Here is a 19,244-nt window from a genome sequence, read left to right as displayed (position 1 = left end):
TCCTGATAATGACGTCCTCTTGAGTAGTCCCCACCCAGAGATCCGAATGGGGGACTATTTTACCTCCGGAATATTTTACCCAAGAGGTCGCCATCATCATTTAACGATACAGCAAAGCTGCATACCCTCAGGAAAAATTACGGCTGTAGTTTCCCCTTGCTTTCAGCCGTTCGCAGTACCATCACAGCAAGGCCATTTTGGTTAGTGTTACAAGGCCAGATCAGTCAATCATCCAGACTGTTGCCCCTGCAACTACTGAAAAGGCTGCTGCCCCTCTTCAGGAACCACACGTTTGTCTGGCCTCTCAACAGATACCCCTCCGTTGTGGTTGTACCTGCAGTACGGCCATCTGTATTGTTGAGGCACGCAAGCCTCCCCACCAACGGCAAGGTCCATGGTTCATGGGGGGGGGGGGGGGAGATTGGTCATATGACACTGATATATAAATCGTTTTCCGTCAGCCATAGCGGAAAGTTGCAGAGCTAGCACTGTTTTGCATCACAATGTAAGCCCCATCCTCTTCGTCATCCTTGTGCATCAGGCACAACTTGGTTTGAATTCCATGACACATGCAGTTGGAAAATCCTCTTTACCTCCTGTGCCTTCATTTGAAGAATTTGTCAAGTAATCAATGAGCTTTCTCTAGTACATGCTGAACAACCTGCTTCTTCAGTTCAGGAAACCCTGCCCCTCTTCAGTCCCCTGAAAGTTTGGCATGTGGAACTGCTTTCCTCAGTTTATTCTTTATCTGATACCACCTAAAGACATTCATTTTTGTGACACCAAGTTTTCTTCCTGTTTCACAGTTATTTGTGGGCTTTGCTTCATGACTCACTATTCAATCAGTATTGTATGCGTTTACGCAATTGTGAACTGTGATCTTGTAGATTTATATTTCACAGCAGAATCGTGGCTGCTATTTTCACCCATTATTGAGTCCTGCAGTTTACATTTCTGACAATCTAAGCAAACTGAATGATAATAGTATGTTCTGCTCTCAGCTCCCTACAGCTGTATTCGTGGTAATCTTACCTGTTCGGGCTAATACTGCCACCAGTGTAGAAAAACAATGGTGCTGTAGAGCAGTAGTAGCTTTAATGTTTTGTTTCAAGTGTTCTTTGTGAACAAATTTTTGTTAGCATTAATTTATCTCCTATAGGAATGTATATTATCATTGAATATTTGTCCAATTTTAAAGGCAATTAAGTTCTGACCAAAAATGAATTGAGATGAACTGCAGTTTAAAACATAATAGGTGTCCAGAAAAAGCCAAGGTGCACATTCACACATTTAGCAGTGCAGTGAAATTTTCTGCCCACTAACTGCTTCTCTCCTCACATTTGTCCTAGTGCTCCACCAGGCTGGTGTTGCTGTTCTTCCTCCAGTCCTTCTAAAATCTTCTAATTAAATATGTAAGTGACCTCTTTTGCCAGTTTAATCTGTAAAAGTAAGACAATCAATATATTAATCTAGTACAAAGCATAAAAGCATTGACTGCAGTAAAAGTTCAGTCTGTGAATGTAAGACAAACCTTCGTTTTTTAGTGACAGATTTGGGGAAAAACTCATCTTATAGCCATGTAAATACAGTATACACCATAGCTCAAAAAAGAATTTATCCAGAAGCTTACAGAGTTTTCAGTCTTGTTTATGTGCGTGTTGACAGTCTTAACACATCTACTATTCAGTGAATTGTTACCTTTCCTCCAAAATTGTTTATGTTCTGCTAGAACATTCGATACCTCAGTTATCATAGTGGTGATTTGTGTTTTAAGTCAGGAAAGAGTAGTGAAAGGATGCCCAAGTTCAGCGTCATATTCTTCAATCCAACATAGAGCTCATTACAATAATATCAAAATGCTCTTACTTTGAAAGGCTAACAGATTCAGCCATAAAATTCGCCCATTAACCGTTCAGAGTTTCTGTGGTGAATGACAAGCAACAAAAAATGCAGTCTGATGTCTAATCTGCCATTCTATTGTTTTGTACATAGCACAAAATATGAATACACCTACTTAATATGTAAGTTGTGAAATGCAAATTTTTTTTGCTAGTGGTACCTGTTATTTGTTGATCACTCAGTTGTGACCATCTCACCAGCTCACAGTATCAGTCATGAGGGCACACAGTCAGTGAGCAACTTTACACAGTTTCATATTTAGTGAGCTTGTCAACTACTCTGGGGAAAGTAACGGAGTAACTGATATTTTATGAGTGTCTTACAGCAAATTCATGTAGGGCTGGTGTCCTGTAGTGTTTTCTTAAATGTTGTAATAAAAAGAATTTGGGAGTGGCAACTTTTGTAAAAATAATGAATCATTAGTACAACTGAGGAGTGCTGTGAAAAGCTGTGTTACATCGAATCACGTCATTGCTTTGGTATAGGATGAACATTTGATCACTTAATTTCTTCTCTAGAAAGAATGGGCATTGTTTGCCCCATGTTCAATAATTTTTGTGAACAATTAATACAGTTTTCAAGACATGTATGCAGTACCAAGCTAATGAAAATCTGTACAATATTTACCACAAGTTCCTTGACCATACATTCCAAAATTGTGTTGTCAAACCTGTGTAACTTGTAACATCTCTTTGGGTGGAGGAAGTGCAGATGTAATTTAATATGTAAAAACTTGTAACAATAAAGTTCAGGAGAAATGAAAGCCGTAGTTTGCATTTCACCCCCCCCCCCTCCCCCCACTTCTCTGACTTCTTTATACTTCCATCCTTATTGGAGCTTGGAGTTCTGTACAGCTCATGTGTACTGTAGCTTTGTATGCTACAGAATTTTTGTTATTATTTTTATTATTATTGTTGTTGGCTGTTGTCCAAGAGTTTTATTTCTGAGAAGATTATTTTCGCTTCCAGGGCGATATCAGTGTGTATGGACATGATTGTATGTGGAATGGCACCTGTCAGTTAGCAAATGTGAGGTCCATAGAAAGTTATTGAGCTCTGCTAGTAAGGCTCTTTCTGGCTCAGTGACTTGATTTAGTGTAAAGCATCTATATTAATTTCGTCTGATCCGTTACTCTTTTACTCTACAATAAGATAGCTATTAAACAGTTTTGTGATATTTCAATTATTTTCCATTCCATGCACTCTCTATTTCAGTGGTGGCAAAGGTACTGGGGAAGAGTGTGGTAAGTAGCAATCTATCCTCTTCATGACATTGTCAATTTATGTCAAAATATATCTGTGAGTTGACATTCACTCATGTCCTGTTACTGAAAGAATACCAGCTTCTGCTCCAGTCCAGTTAAAAGCTGAACTGAGATTACATGAATGTTGTAATTTTTTTCTCTTACTCTTATCTTCTTTCTACACTTGTGTGACATTCTTTTGCTGGTGATACTAGGTAACTACAGATTCTACAAATTTAATCAAACTCTAAGACCTGATTGTACAGTATGTTGCCTGACAGTATAATCAGTTTCACAAGACATTGTCCACTAATTCTCTTCACAGCAGTAGCACACTGAGAGAGTGCCCGATTGTTAACAAAGAACTGTTTTGTCAATTTTGTCCTGTTCATAATTTGAATGATATACAAACTTAATATTCACATGCTGTAGTTGTAAATTATGTCAGTGAATATTTTTTCAACTACTGTACCATGTATTTGAAAAAAACATGATTTTTTGCCGTGGTCATAGCTTCAGAGAGTGCAAATCAAATCCACTTTCTTACCTTGCTTCACCCAGTACCTTGACAAGTTTCAGTTAATCATGCAGCAGCCACTGCGGACAAAGAACTTCTTATCTCTAATATTGCATTATTGTTCTCTTTGTAAATGTGCTAAAATTCTGTGACTTCATATTTGCAGAAGTCATTTAAGCATCAGGTGCCATATTTAGAAAGAATGGATTTCAGATCCACGTGTGGCATCCTAATTTAGGTTTTCTGTGGTTTCCCTAAAAGAGTTCAGACAGATACTGAAGTGGTAGACTAATTGGGGCATCTGCTGCTTTCTCCCTTCATCTTTCTCCAACAGAGCTAAACCTTCAACTGTAATGGCCTCAACATCAGTGTGTCATTGAACTCTATTCCTCATTCCTGCCCTGACTGAGAAAGAAACTAGTCACTGAACACCAAATACTGAACCTTCTGTTTCTAGGTTAGATGATGATGTGGTATCCATTGACATCAGACTTCCTCAGCATGTTGACCCTCAAGGAAGATCTTAAGAAATGGCTGCCAATCCAGTCCTAAGAGTGCATGGGATGTGCTGGTAGGTGCAGTGGCCATCCTCTTCAGTCTTTCTCTTAAACACAATGAATGACAACTGCTTTGAAAGAAAGAAAATCACCAAGTGCTAAATGTCAGCTCTTGAGTCACTGTTCTGCACTCTAATAAACTTTGAAATAACCAAATATTAAAATATAATTGCATGGAAATGCTCCCATATCATAACTGATATTGACTGAATAATGTATGAGCCTGACAGTTGAGTCTCTCCAACACTTTCAGTAACTGCACTTTCGTCTGTTTACATTGTACATTATTATCACTTCTTCTTCCAGCAGTTTCCAGGCACACAGCTGAGAAGTTATTTCTCCATATAATTTCAGCCGAATAATTGAAAAACCTAATTATAGCTCTGCTGCATGCTCAAACGTGATAGATCATTCAGCTTGCTGGAAAAACTGAAATACACATACAACTTCTCTTTCTTGGAAGTGAGACACTTGTCCTTAATATAGTCAGTCAGTCATACTTGCAGATGATACATGTTCCTACAACTTGTGAAATTCTTGCCTGTACAGTAAAAATAATGTTGTATATTCTAAAGACTGTACGTAGTGTAGATCAAGGAACTTTATATCTCATAAAATACACAGATGTGTTTGATAGAGACTAGAGTCACACATTACTTATAGTCCAATCAAAACTACTTGATAGTTGACACTTCACATGTTGGAGCCGTTTTTCTCCAGCTAGAGTGCTCAATGTCAGACCCGAACTGTACACCATTGCCAAACTGCCAAGCCAGTTTGTAGTCTGGCATTCTTTCCTGTTGTATTTGGACCCTGAATCATGGGTCTGGCACTTTATTTTGTATTTCATCACTCATCATACCCCCACCCCCCACATACATACACAATGATGCTAATGAAATACATGCATTTCATACAGGGCACTAACCAAACACTACTGGGTACTTCTGCACAAGATATGATTCAGTGTCATCTATGCAGTTGTCATAATCACAGAGATCGGCTTACAGTAGATAAGCTTGCACGACACTGCGTGAAGTCAGATTTTTGAAGATGGCAATTCATTGTTGTAACTGGGTCACCACAGTCATAACTAGAACTGCTTCATACAGTGTTGTGCTTTAGTGCAATTATTAGTGTATAAACTTCACTAGTAGAAGTTATCTTTAATTCTGGTGAACAAAGTGATCACGATTTTAGTTCCGCTGCAGATTATTAACCTCTGTTTTCTCAGATACATTACACATCATACGGTTGTGGTTAGCTTAGTTTAAACTCGAGGCTACAAAACCTAATGTCCGGCGCACTTTAGTCACTGGTCTCTCAAAATCAGCTGTCAACAGAACAACTTGCATTTCCAACATACCTCATAGTGGTCACTTCGAACATTGCTCCACATTACACATTGTGAAGTGACCCACCATGTTTGTATGTCGACTATAAATGAGCAAGTGAAGGCTGTGTTTAGAAAGTCAACCAGTACTCAGCATGATAACCAGTCCACATGAGGGTCATCTGGTACCTGCACAGTAATAGCCCTCTGACTGATGATACCCAACACTTACCTTCCTGCACATGCTGAGGAGTATGTGCTTGTATGTGTGATGGGGGTTTGGGGGAGGGGGGGGGGCGGTTGAGGCAACAGGACTCCGGACACTGTCAATCCAGCCAAGTGAGCATTTCTCTGGCTGGGTGCCGTCTTGTGGAAAGGGCGGGAGAGCGGGGAGGGGGGGGGGGGGACTGCATCAGGGGAGGGAAACACAACTTAATAATATCAGACCATGACTTTCTACTTCTTCAAGAAGCAAATCCCCCTCAAAAGCGACGGTGATTGCTCTGGTGTCAACCTGATTGTCTGACAGGGCTTGATGTATACAATCTGTGAAATGGACCCCTCATTTCTCCAAGTTTTCATGTTATTCTTCGTTAATCTTCAGTGTTACATTGTAGTGGAACGTCGAACCCCTTACCATGTTCAGGTTCATATTGGACCGTATAGTAACAAGTACATCACCACGTTTTTTTACAACAGAGTAATGCTTGGCACTGGGTACGATCAGTTCAGTAGATAGAAAGGATCCTCCATCTGCTCAAGTGGAAGTAAGTTTCTGCAATTTGCTTGATTTTGCTTTCGTCCTATGACATGACCAAGAAGTGACTCCCCCCTCCCCCATACCATAAACGTTCGTACACATTTTATTTCCTACTATTTTGATGGCTGTTTTACTTGACAAACATTGTTTGATTTGAGACTGGGCATAGCTCGAAACCAGTCAGCAACTAAGTAAACTTCCATTTTAGTTGCATCTCTGGCTGTCTCTTTTTGCATCATACACTTTTATCTCTCTTTATATTATTTCTCATGTCTGGCATCAGTACTGCTTTCAGTGCCTCAATTTTACCACTCCTACATACTAACACAATTTTCTCAAGTTTCTGGCTGATGTCACTAACTCCTTATGGCATACCTGTTGAATGAGGGACTGATGACCTTGCTGTTTGATCCCTTAAACAACCCACCATAACTAACCTGTGTAACCCTCATCCCAAACATGCACTTTGCTTGATCTAGACCTACTACTACTACTACTACTACTACTACTACCACCACCACCACCACCACCACCACCACCACCACTGAAGCTGTATTAATTTTCTCTGTGCTTATGTTGAATGGTTGAATGAGTCCCTTTGTATTGTAATAAGTATTAATATCATCTTTGTTATAAGTGTTATCACTTATTTTTGTGATATTGTTACAGCCTGATTGTTTGTTACTTCTGAGCAAGGAGGTTCAGTTGAGTACAGCCGAAGCCGAGAAAGTTTTTAGGTCAACTTCTTACAACAGCATCATTCAGAGAGGCCCTGTTGTTGGTCTCCATTATTGTGGACCTGAATGCATTTCTTCATGTCAACAAGTAAGTTTCCCCACACCCACTTTAGTAGTGATTTTATATAATTGTTTTGTATTAACTGTTTACTCACTCTACTGTAATTTCTGCTTCTCATAAACATTACAGTGTAATTTGAGTACTGTTTTCTATCATAGACTTTTTTGCGTTCCTTAAACCATCTTGCTGTTATGTGGCAAGGGCTGTTAGGTGTGATAACTGTAAGCTGCTTGGTACTCTAAACTTCTTGGTAATTACTTGGCTATAATAGGGCCACATTTCAATTACTTGGTTATAACAGAACTTCAATAAAATTGTACTGTTGTGCATGAATGATAACTTTTATGAACATAATGAATAGAAAAATTATCAAGTTCAAAAAACCTTCTCATTGCATTAACGTTTAATAACCGATCACAACAAGACCATGTTAAGGCTGGATCTGTCACTGAAGCTGGTACACAGGCAACTAGATAACACAGTGTTAATGTGTATACTCAAAAAATGCTGCAGGAAAGTTGCTTGAAGTGTAAACACTACATATTTGTTTCTGCATGGATTCATCAACTGGTCTTACAGTGACCCTGTCATGATAAGAAGCATCATATGTTAAAAACAGTATAGGAGAATTTATGGTAATAACATGTATACCATAAACCAGAGTGAAAAGAGCCTGTCTGTCATGACACTATTTTTGTCAACAATCAGTTAACCTATACTGACCTACTAGTAAACACACTGGACTCACATTTGGCTGGATGACAGTTCAAATCTGCATCTGATCATCCAGATGTAGGTTTTCCTTGGTTTCCCTAAATCATTCCAGGCAAGTGCCAAGATGATTCCTTTGAAAAGGGCTTAGCCAACTTCCTTCCCTGTCATTTCATAATCGACCTTTGTTGACAGGGTTTTAAACTCTAATCCTCTTCCTCTTCTACTAATGAAGATCTAGAATGGCAGTGATTTTGAAAAACATCTTTAGTAACAACTAGAATCTCATTCAGTCCTTCATGAAAGACTACATGCTTTAACAGTGAAGTATTGTGGGAACAACGATAAAGATGAAAGGACTCTGTTTTCATGAAGTTCATATACTACTACTCATCTGAACCTGTCAGTGGTAGTATGTTCGGTTGGTGCATAATTTCATAGCATTTTTCTGTAAGTTTAATAAACACAACGGCTACACAACACAGACTGTAGGCATCAATTATTATTATTATTATTATTATTATTATTATTATTATTTCTTTCCTTTCTCAGACGTTATGTCTGGTTAAAAATGTAAAGTGACGCGGACCTTGATCAACTGTGCGGTGTATGTTACATTGCATTTAGGAACTTTCGGGTAATTGAACATGTATCAATAATTACAGATTTCTGTAGTTGTATATATATGTTTGGATGTAGCTGTATTGCGTTGATGTACTTGTGGATATTGTGTGGTATGCCTCCTGTAGTTGATAGTATAATTGGTACAATGTCAACTTTATCCTGATGCCCCATGTCCTTGACTTCCTCAGCCAGTTGGATGTATTTTTCAATTTTTTCTCCTGTTTTCTTCTGTATATTTGTTGTATTGGGTATGGATATTTTGATTAGTTGTGTTAATTTCTTTTTTTTATTGGTGAGTATGATGCCAGGTTTGTTATGTGGTGTCGTTTTAACTGTTGTAATGCTTCTGTTCCAGTATAATTTGTATTCATCATTCTCCAGTACATTTTGTGGTGCATACTTATATGTGGAAACATGTTGTTTTATTAGTTTATGTTGTATGGCAAGTTGTTGATGTATTATTTTTGCTACATTGTCGTGTCTTCTGAGGTATTCTGTATTTGCTAGTATTGTACATCCGCTTGTGATGTGATCTACTGTTTCTATTTGTTGTTTGCAAAGTCTGCATTTATCTGTTGTGGTATTGGGATCTTTAATAATATGCTTGCTGTAATATCCAGTGTTTATTGTTTGATCCTATATTACAGTCATGAATCCTTCCGTCTCACTGTATATATGCCTTTTCTTAGCCATGTGTTGGATGCGTCTTGATCAATGTGTGGCTGTGTTAGATGATACGGGTGCTTGCCATGTAGTGTTTTCTTTTTCCAATTTACTTTCTTTGTATTGTTGATGTTATGTGATCTAAAGGGTTGTAGAAGTGATTATGAAATTCCAGTGGTGTAGCCGATGTATTCATATGAGTGATTGCTTTGTGTATTTTGCTAGTTTCTGCTTGTTCTATAAAGAATTATCTTAAATTATCTACATGTCCATAATGTAGGTTTTTTTATGTCGATATTCCCCTTCCTCCTTCCTTCCTGCTTAATGTGAATCTTTCTGTTGCTGAATGTATGTGATGTATTCTATATTTGTGGCATTGTGATCGTGTATGTGTATTGAGTGCTTCTAGGTCTGTGTTACTCCATTTCACTACTCCAAATGAGTAGGTCAATATTGGTATAGCATAAGTATTTATAGCTTTTGTCTTGTTTCTTGCTGTCAATTCTGTTTTCAGTATTTTTGTTAGTATTTGTCTGTATTTTTCTTTTAGTTCTTCTTTAATATTTGTATTATCTATTCCTATTTTTTGTCTATATCCTAGATATTTATAGGCATCTGTTTTTTCCATCTCTTCTATGCAGTCGCTGTGCTTATCCAATATGTAATCGTCTTGTTTAGTGTGTTTTCCCTTGACTATGCTATTTTTCTTTCATTTGTCTGTTCCAAAAGCCATGTTTATATCATTGCTGAATACTTCTGTTATCTTTAGTAATTGCTTGAGTTGTTGATTTGTTGCTGCCAGTAGTTTTAGATCATCCATGTATAGCAAATGTGTGATTTTGTGTTGGTATGTTCCATTAATATTGTATCCATAATTTGTATTATTTAGCATGTTGGATAGTGGGTTCAGAGCAAGGCAGAACCAGAAAGGACTTAATGAGTCTCCTTGGTATATTCCACACTTAATCTGTATTGGCTGTGATGTGACATTATTTGAATTTCTTTGGAAGTTAAGTGTGGTTTCCCAATTTTTCATTACTATGTTTAGGAACTGTATCAATTTAGGATCTACTTTGTATGTTTCCAATATTTGTAGTAACCATGAGTGGGGTACACTATCAAAAGCTTTTTGGTAATCAATGTATGCGTAGTGTACCGACCCTTGTTTAGTTTTAGCTTGATATGTAACCTCTGCATCTATTATCAGTTGCTCTTTACATCCTCGTGCTCCTTTGCAGCAGCCTTTTTGTTCTTCATTTATAATTTTGCTCTGTGTAGTATGTGTCATTAATTTCTGTGTAATGACTGAAGCTAATATTTTGTATATTGTTGGTAGGCATGTTATGGGGCGATATTTAGCTGGGTTTGCTGTGTCTGCTTGATCTTTAGGTTTCAGATAAGTTATTCCATGTGTAAGTGTATCAGGGAATGCATATGGGTCTGCAATGTATCTGTTAAATAATTTAATATAATAGAGGGAAACATTCCACGTGGGAAAAATATATCTAAAAACAAAGATGATGTGATTTACCGAACGAAAGCGCTGGCAGGTCGATAGACACACAAACAAACACAAACACACACACAAAATTCAAGCTTTCGCAACAAACTGTTGCCTCATCAGGAAAGAGGGAAGGAGAGGGAAAGACGAAAGGATGTGGGTTTTAAGGGAGAGGGTAAGGAGTCATTCCAATCCCGGGAGTGGAAAGACTTATCTTAGGGGGAAAAAAGGACGGGTATACACTCGTGCGCACACACACACATATCCATCCACACATATACAGACACAAGCAGACATCTCACAAGCAGACATATTTAAAGACAAAGAGTTTGGGCAGAGATGTCAGTCGAGGCAGAAGTGAAGAGGCAAAGATGATGTTGAATGACAGGTGAGGTATGAGTGGCGGCAACTTGAAATTAGCGGAGATTGAGGCCTGGTGGGTAACGGGAAGAGAGGATATATTGAAGAGCAAGTTCCCATCTCCGGAGTTCGGATAGGTTGGTGTTGGTGGGAAGTATCCAGATAACCCGGACGGTGTAACACTGTGCCAAGATGTGCTGGCCGTGCACCAAGGCATGTTTAGCCACAGGGTGATCCTCATTACCAACAAACACTGTCTGCTTGTGTCCATTCATGCGAATGGACAGTTTGTTGCTGGTCATTCCCACATAGAATGCATCACAGTGTAGGCAGGTCAGTTGGTAAATCACGTGGGTGCTTTCACATGTGGCTCTGCCTTTGATCGTGTACACCTTCCGGGTTACAGGACTGGAGTAGGTTGTGGTGGGAGGGTGCATGGGACAGGTTTTACACCGGGGGTGGTTACAAGGATAGGAGCCAGAGGGTAGGGAAGGTGGTTTGGGGATTTCATAGGGATGAACTAACAACACTCTTGGTGGAGTGGGGAGGATTTCATGAAGGATGGATCTCATTTCAGGGCAGGATTTGAGGAAGTTGTATCCCTGCTGGAGAGCCACATTCAGAGTCTGGTCCAGTCCCGGAAAGTATCCTGTCACAAGTGGGGCACTTTTGTGGTTCTTCTGTGGGGGATTCTGGGTTCGAGGGGATGAGGAGGTGGCTCTGGTTATTTGCTTCTGTACCAGGTCGGGAGGGTAGTTGCGAGATGCGAAAGCTGTTGTCAGGTTGTGGGTGTAATGGTTCAGGGATTCCGGACTGGAGCAGATTCGTTTGCCACGAAGGCCTAGGCTGTAGGGAAGGGACCGTTTGATGTGGAATGGGTGGCAGCTGTCATAATGGAGGTGCTGTTGCTTGTTGGCGGATTTGATGTGGACGGACGTGTGAAGCTGGCCATTGGACAGGTGGAGGTCAACGTCAAGGAAAGTGGCATGGGATTTGGAGTAGGACCAGGTGAATCTGATGGAACCAAAGGAGTTGAGGTTGGAGAGGAAATTCTGGAGTTCTTCTTCACTGTGAGTCCAGATCATGAAGATGTCATCAATAAATCTGTACCAAACTTTGGGTTGGCAGGCCTGGGTAACCAAGAAGGCTTCCTCTAAGCGACCCATGAATAGGTTGGCGTACGAGGGGGCCATCCTGGTACCCATGGCTGTTCCCTTTAATTGTTGGTATGTCTGGCCTTCAAAAGTGAAGAAGTTGTGGGTCAGGATGAAGCTGGCTAAGGTGATGAGGAAAGAGGTTTTAGGTAGGGTGGCAGGTGATCGACGTGAAAGGAAATGCTCCATCGCAGCGAGGCCCTGGACGTGCGGAATATTTGTGTATAAGGAAGTGGCATCAATGGTTACAAGGATCGTTTCCGGGGGTAACAGATTGGGTAAGGATTCCAGGCGTTCGAGAAAGTGGTTGGTGTCTTTGATGATGGATGGGAGACTGCATGTAATGGGTTGAAGGTGTTGATCTACGTAGGCAGAGATACGTTCTGTGGGGGCTTGGTAACCAGCTACAATGGGGCGGCCGGGATGATTGGGTTTGTGGATTTTAGGAAGAAGGTAGCAGGTAGGGGTGTGGGGTGTCGGTGGGGTCAGGAGGTTGATGGAGTCAGGTGAAAGGTTTTGCAGGGGGCCTAAGGTTCTGAGGATTCCTTGAAGCTCCGCCTGGACACGGTCCCTTCCCTACAGCCTAGGCCTTCGTGGCAAACGAATCTGCTCCAGTCCGGAATCCCTGAACCATTACACCCACAACCTGACAACAGCTTTCGCATCTCGCAACTACCCTCCCGACCTGGTACAGAAGCAAATAACCAGAGCCACCTCCTCATCCCCTCGAACCCAGAATCCCCCGCAGAAGAACCACAAAAGTGCCCCACTTGTGACAGGATACTTTCCGGGACTGGACCAGACTCTGAATGTGGCTCTCCAGCAGGGATACAACTTCCTCAAATCCTGCCCTGAAATGAGATCCATCCTTCATGAAATCCTCCCCACTCCACCAAGAGTGTCTTTCCGCCGTCCACCTAACCTTCGTAACCTGTTAGTTCATCCCTATGAAATCCCCAAACCATCTTCCCTACCCTCTGGCTCCTATCCTTGTAACCGCCCCCGGTGTAAAACCTGTCCCATGCACCCTCCCACCACAACCTACTCCAGTCCTGTAACCCGGAAGGTGTACACGATCAAAGGCAGAGCCACATGTGAAAGCACCCACGTGATTTACCAACTGACCTGCCTACACTGTGATGCATTCCATGTGGGAATGACCAGCAACAAACTGTCCATTCGCATGAATGGACACAGGCAGACAGTGTTTGTTGGTAATGAGGATCACCCTGTGGCTAAACATGCCTTGGTGCACGGCCAGCACATCTTGGCGCAGTGTTACACCGTCCGGGTTATCTGGATACTTCCCACTAACACCAACCTATCCGAACTCCGGAGATGGGAACTTGCTCTTCAATATATCCTCTCTTCCCGTTACCCACCAGGCCTCAATCTCCGCTAATTTCAAGTTGCTGCCACTCATACCTCACCTGTCATTCAACATCATCTTTGCCTCTTCACTTCTGCCTCAACTGACATCTCTGCCCAAACTCTTTGTCTTTAAATATGTCTGCTTGTGAGATGTCTGCTTGTGTCTGTATATGTGTGGATGTATATGTGTGTTTAAAAATGGCTCTGAGCACTATGGGACTCAACTGCTGTGGTCATTAGTCCCCTAGAACTTAGAACTACTTAAACCTAACTAACCTAAGGACATCACTCACATCCATGCCCGAGGCAGGATTCGAACCTGCGACCGTAGCAGCCGCACAGTTCCGGACTGCGCGCCTAGAACCGCGAGACCACCGCGGCCGGCGGATATGTGTGTGTGTGCGAGTGTATATCCGTCCTTTTTTCCCCCTAAGGTAAGTCTTTCCGCTCCCGGGATTGGAATGACTCCTTACCCTCTCCCCTAAAACCCACATCCTTTCGTCTTTCCCTCTCCTTACCTCTTTCCTGATGAGGCAACAGTTTGTTGCGAAAGCTTGAATTTTGTGTGTGTGTTTGTGTTTGTTTGTGTGTCTATCGACCTACGAGCGCTTTCGTTCGGTAAGTCACATCATCTTTGTTTTTAGATATGTTAAATAATTTAGTTAGATGTGAATATGTTGAGGTGAACTTCTTTAGCCAGAAATTTGCTATTTTATCTTTTCCAGGGGCTTTCCAACTGTGAGTAGAATTAATTGCTCGGGTGACTTCATGTTGCAAAATTATCACTTCAGGCATTTGTGGTATCATCTTTTATGTGTCTGTTTCTGCTTGTATCCACCGCGCATGCCTGTTGTACCGGGTTTGACCATATGTTGCTCCAGAAGTGTTCCATGTCTGTTATGTTTGGTGGATTGTGTATTTTAATGTGTGTGTTATCTAATGTCTGGTAAAATTTCTTTTGGTTTGTGTTGAATGTTTGGTTTTGTTTCCTTCTATTTTCACTTTTTTTGTATCTTCTAAGTCGTTTGGCCAATGCTTGTAATTTCTGCTTCATTTCATCTAATTGCTCTATCGCTTCTTGTTGTGAGATTTTACCTAACCTTTTTTGTTTTTTGTCTGGCATTTCATTTCTTATAAATTGTGTTAGCTGTCCGATGTCCTTTCTCAGTTTTTCTGTTCTGATCTGTAGCCTGTGTTGCCATGCTGGTTTTGTGGGTTTCTTCTGTGTGTTTGTTGGTTCTGATCTCTGCCTAGTGCGTATATTTAGTGTAGTGAGTGCTCCTATATAAACCAGTAGTTATAACTCTTCCATAGTTGTATTTTCATTTATTTTGTTGTGTATGATTGTGTTGATAGTTGTTATTGTTGTTTCGACTTGTGGGTTATTTGGTGGTCTATGCAAGAATGGTCTAATGTCTGTATTTGTGTCTTTGTATTCTATATATGTCAGCTGAAATTTTTCTTCTATATCTAACATGTGTATCACTTCGTGTTCTATTTGTACTTGTTCTGGTGGCTGTCTTAAGATTTCGTTTTCCTCTGATTGTTTAATTGATGCATGTTTTTCTTTGTTTGTTTGCTCTGGAATGTTTGAGTCCATTACCGTATATTCTTCTTCTTCTTCTGATTGCACATTTTTTTGTTCCAGTATTTGTTGTACTTGTTGTTTGATGTTTTCTAATTCTGACTGGGGTATCCTGTTATTTTTTATTATTGCACGGATCTGATCGGCTAGTCGTTGTTCTGCTAAAAATTTTAATTCTGGGTATCTGGTAATAAATGTTGTGTATACTTGTGATCTGTATCCAGTTGTGTTGGTTCCTAAGTTTGTTGCTTGGTAATAACAGAACATGAGGTGTTGGTTAATTACATCTGACCATCTCATCCTCTGTCTTTGTTTTCCTCCTAGAGTGGTTGCAGGAAGCATATCCTGCAAAACACCTCTATTTGGATTTAAATCATTTTCCGTGTGGCTAGCAGTGTGGTTACAATTGTGGACGGGCATAGGGTTCAAGCGTCGTCCCCGACCATGACAGCGCTTGTCCGAGGCTTCATTAGTTCTGTCCTGAACAACTAATCACACTAAAAGGGGGGTTAATCCTATTAGTGGTTTGTTCTTTTCGTCGCCTTTTACGACTGGCAGAACATACCGGAGGCCTATTCTTTTCCCGGGTCTCCACGGGGTTTATTATTATTATTATTATTATTATTATTATTATTATTATTATTGATTATTGATTATTCCCATTTAAAGAGAGTGTTTTAACTTGAATTCCTTTATGATGATTGTTTGTTTATGTTTTTTCTGAGCCCAAATTTTCTTCATGTGTTCACTGTGTTGTTTCTTTCGCTCCGCTGTCCATTTCTATCCTGGTCTCTTCTGTGTCGTGGTGTCAAATTTATGTTTTTTGATTATGTTCCTGAATTCAGCTCTATTTTCTGCATCGTTTACTGTTATGTGTGCTTGTCTGAGGTCCTCTTCAACTTCTTTTATCCATTTTGTTTTTCCTCTGCCTGAGTTGATAACTTTAAGAATTCGCTTTGAAATTCTGTTTTCATTCATCCTGTGAATATGTCCGTAGAACTGCATTCTTCTTTTCCTTATTGTGTCTGTAATCTTGTCTGTGTATTTACATAATCCTGATGTTGGTCTCTTCTTCCAGATTCCTTGCTCTTGTATAGGGCCAAAAATTTTCCTGAGAATTTTCCTTTCTTGTTTCTCTATTTCTTTGATTTTAGTTTGCTCACCTATTTGTGTTGTTTCAGATGCATAGAGAGCCTCCGGAAGTACGACAGTGTTGTAGTGCCTCAATTTTGTGTTAACGGATATGGACTTTTTGTTATAATAGTTCCACGTGAGTTTATATGCTTTCTGTAGTTTTTTATTGTTTCCTCATTGGCCTTTACGTTGATCCCTGATGGCTGGATGATTTCTCCCAGGTACTTAAAATGTGGTACTTATATGATTTTCCCATGGGTTGTCACAATAGGCAATTTGTCTTGTGGCACTCTTTCTATGTACTGCGTTTTCTGATACGAGATTTGCAGGCCAGTTCTTTGGACAATTTCATGTAACTTCTCTATGGCGTTAGTGGCTTCTTTTCTATTATTTGTGAGGATTGCAAGGTCATCTGCAAAAGCTAAACGCTTCACATTGAATCTATATCTTTTATAATGCCAATTTGGATTCCTTTGACTTCTTTTTCCCATGTCCTGATAATTTTTTCAAGAATGATATTAAAGAGTAATGGTGAAAGTCCGTCACCCTGTCGCACTCCAGTTTGGATTTCAAATGGTTCAGAGATATCCCCCATAAATTTAACCTTGGATACTGTGTCAGTAAATGTTTGCCGAATGATTGCTCTTGTGTTTCTGTCAATGCTGAATTCTTCCAGCGTGTTGCAGAGCGCTACTCTGTCTATTGAGTCTTGGGCCTTTTTAAAATCTACAAAAGCAACCACTGTGTGTCGGGTGTTTCTCATCTGGAGGATCATTTTCAGATTCCAGATCTGCTCTATGCATGATCGTCCCTTGCGAAAACCAGCCTGGTATTCTCCTATTTGTGGGTCAGCTGGTTCTTCTAATCTATTCATGAGAACTTTTGACAGGATTTTATATGTGACTGGCACGAGTGAGATACCCCTGTAATTATTTGGTTCAGTTTTGTCCCCTTTTTGTGGAGTGGATGGATGAGTTCACATTTCCATTCAGAGGGGATCTGTTCTGTTTCCCAAATGTTTAATATGATTTTGTGGATTTTTCTGTTAATCTTTCATCATTTAGTTTCCATAGTTCTGCAATAATTCCATCTTCTCCTGGGGCATCAATAATATAATCTCCTTTACTATTTACAATGATCTCCCAGTGCTGAACTACCTTTTTGAGTATACAACTGTAGAAATCGTGGTTTTGAAGTAAAGAACTCATCAAGCCATGTTTGGAGCACTTTCGCATCCTGGAAGGAAGTTCCTTGAAGGTTGTTTGGTAGAGCGCAAAAGGTGAAAGTCAGAGGGTGCTAGATCAGGTGAATAATATGGTTGTGGAATGACTTCCCAATCCAACTCCTGAATAGTGCTTTTTGTCACTAACAGAATACAGGCAAGCATTATCGTGGAGTAGCATCACTTCACACAGTCTTCCTGGCCATTGTTCTTTGATAACATCTGCAATCGTCTCAGTTGTTGACAAAATGTCAGCAGTGATAGTTACACTTCAGGGAAGCAATTTGTAGTACACCACACTATCACTGTTGCTTCATTTGCATAACCTTATCTTTTGTGGATGTGCGCAGGTCTTTTGTGGGGAGTTGCTGCTTTGTTTGGGTTCAACCATTCCTTTATTTTTCTTAAGTTAGCATAAAGACACCATTTCTCATCACCAGTAATGATACAGAATAGGAGTGGTTGTTGTTGGCCACGAGCCAATTGATGGCGAGCAATCAGAGATGCACCCACTACCTTTCGTGGTTTTGGCTTAGAGCATGCAGTATACTTACACCCGATTTTTTAACCTTCCCCATTGCATGCAAATTTCACACCATGGTGGAATGATCACAGTCCATCACATTTGAAATTCCTTGAGTACACTGGTGTAGATCATTGTGGATTAACTTGTTTAAATGATCTTTATCAAACCCAGAAGGTCTTTCTGAACATGGAGAGTCACTAGTAGCAAAATGATCCTCCTTAAAATAAGAAAACCATTTTCTTGTCATGCTCTGTACAGTGGCGTAATCCCGATACACAACACAATTGTTTCTGCCTCCACTGTTGTCACCCCGCTGTTGAATGCAAACAAAAGAATATGTGAGAAATGATCTGATTTCTCTGCTTGACAGTCCATCTGTAGCATCCACAGCTTCACTCACTATCTTCAAATGACAAAGTGGTGATTTGTAAACTCAGATAGCAACAGTGAACTACAAATAAAAAATAACAATCGACAAATAAACCCATAGCAACTGGAACACTAACATGTAAAACAAAAATTCTATGAACTTATGCACCAAGCTAATATATTATGCTGTAGGGCATGCCCTGTATATGGCAGGGAATGACAGTTTCTATTAGATGAAGTCCTAGGCAGCTACGTTTTTTTTTTTTTTTTCGTTATGCAGTTCTGTTCTCATAGATGCTGCAAAGTGGGAATTGTCTGATAAGTCGAAGATCAGCAACTGTGTCACAATTTAGTTTCATACATAACACGGTGATACCTCTGAGTGAAATCCGCTGGAACTCATTATTTAGCAAATGCTTCACAGCTGTTATTTGAACGGAGAACATGATGAATTGCACCATGAAGCATGTGTACCCACTCCTCAAATTTTTAAACAGTTCAGGAGACAGCATGTTCTTAGGTGAAGTGAAGAACCTTTCTTTACCGTGCCAAGCACACACAGCTGCAAATGTTGGATTGAAATCTTGCTGCAGGACGTCATAGCGTTTCAGGTCATGAGGAGAAGATGTCTGCAGCTTCTTGAAGTGAGTTGTAGTGTGGTAAGTTTCAGTTTTCTGTAAACTATGCCACTGGATATGGTTTTACATGAAATAGCCAAAGAGTATTTGAAGATGAAATGGAGTTTGGTCTCTCATTTCCCCTAAATTCGTATTTGAACTGAGAGTGGAACGTTCACAAATTTCGCAGCATTTTTGTTACGTCATTTTCAATTATAGGTGAATCACTGTTGATCTTTTGCTACTTTCACATAGAAGCAGTTGAATGGGTTAAAGCTGCTATGTTAGCAAGGGAGCACA

At 40.2% G+C, this 19,244-nt stretch overlaps 1 protein-coding gene across 2 annotated transcripts in view; it reads left to right on the top strand.

Moving 5' to 3' along the window:
- Nucleotides 1-19,244, top strand: part of LOC126263143 (protein XRP2-like) — a 44,384-nt gene that overhangs the window by 9,676 nt on the left and 15,464 nt on the right. For both annotated transcript variants that reach the window (XM_049960178.1, XM_049960177.1), the window contains one exon: nucleotides 6,979-7,134. In XM_049960178.1, coding sequence (XP_049816135.1) covers nucleotides 6,979-7,134 — 156 coding nt within the window. The remainder of the gene's footprint in view (nucleotides 1-6,978; nucleotides 7,135-19,244) is intronic.

Source organism: Schistocerca nitens, chromosome 6 (assembly GCF_023898315.1).
Source record: "Schistocerca nitens isolate TAMUIC-IGC-003100 chromosome 6, iqSchNite1.1, whole genome shotgun sequence".
Lineage (NCBI taxonomy): Eukaryota > Metazoa > Arthropoda > Insecta > Orthoptera > Acrididae > Schistocerca > Schistocerca nitens.
Note: the sequence above shows the minus strand (reverse complement) of the source record. Positions and strands in the feature narration are given on the sequence as shown.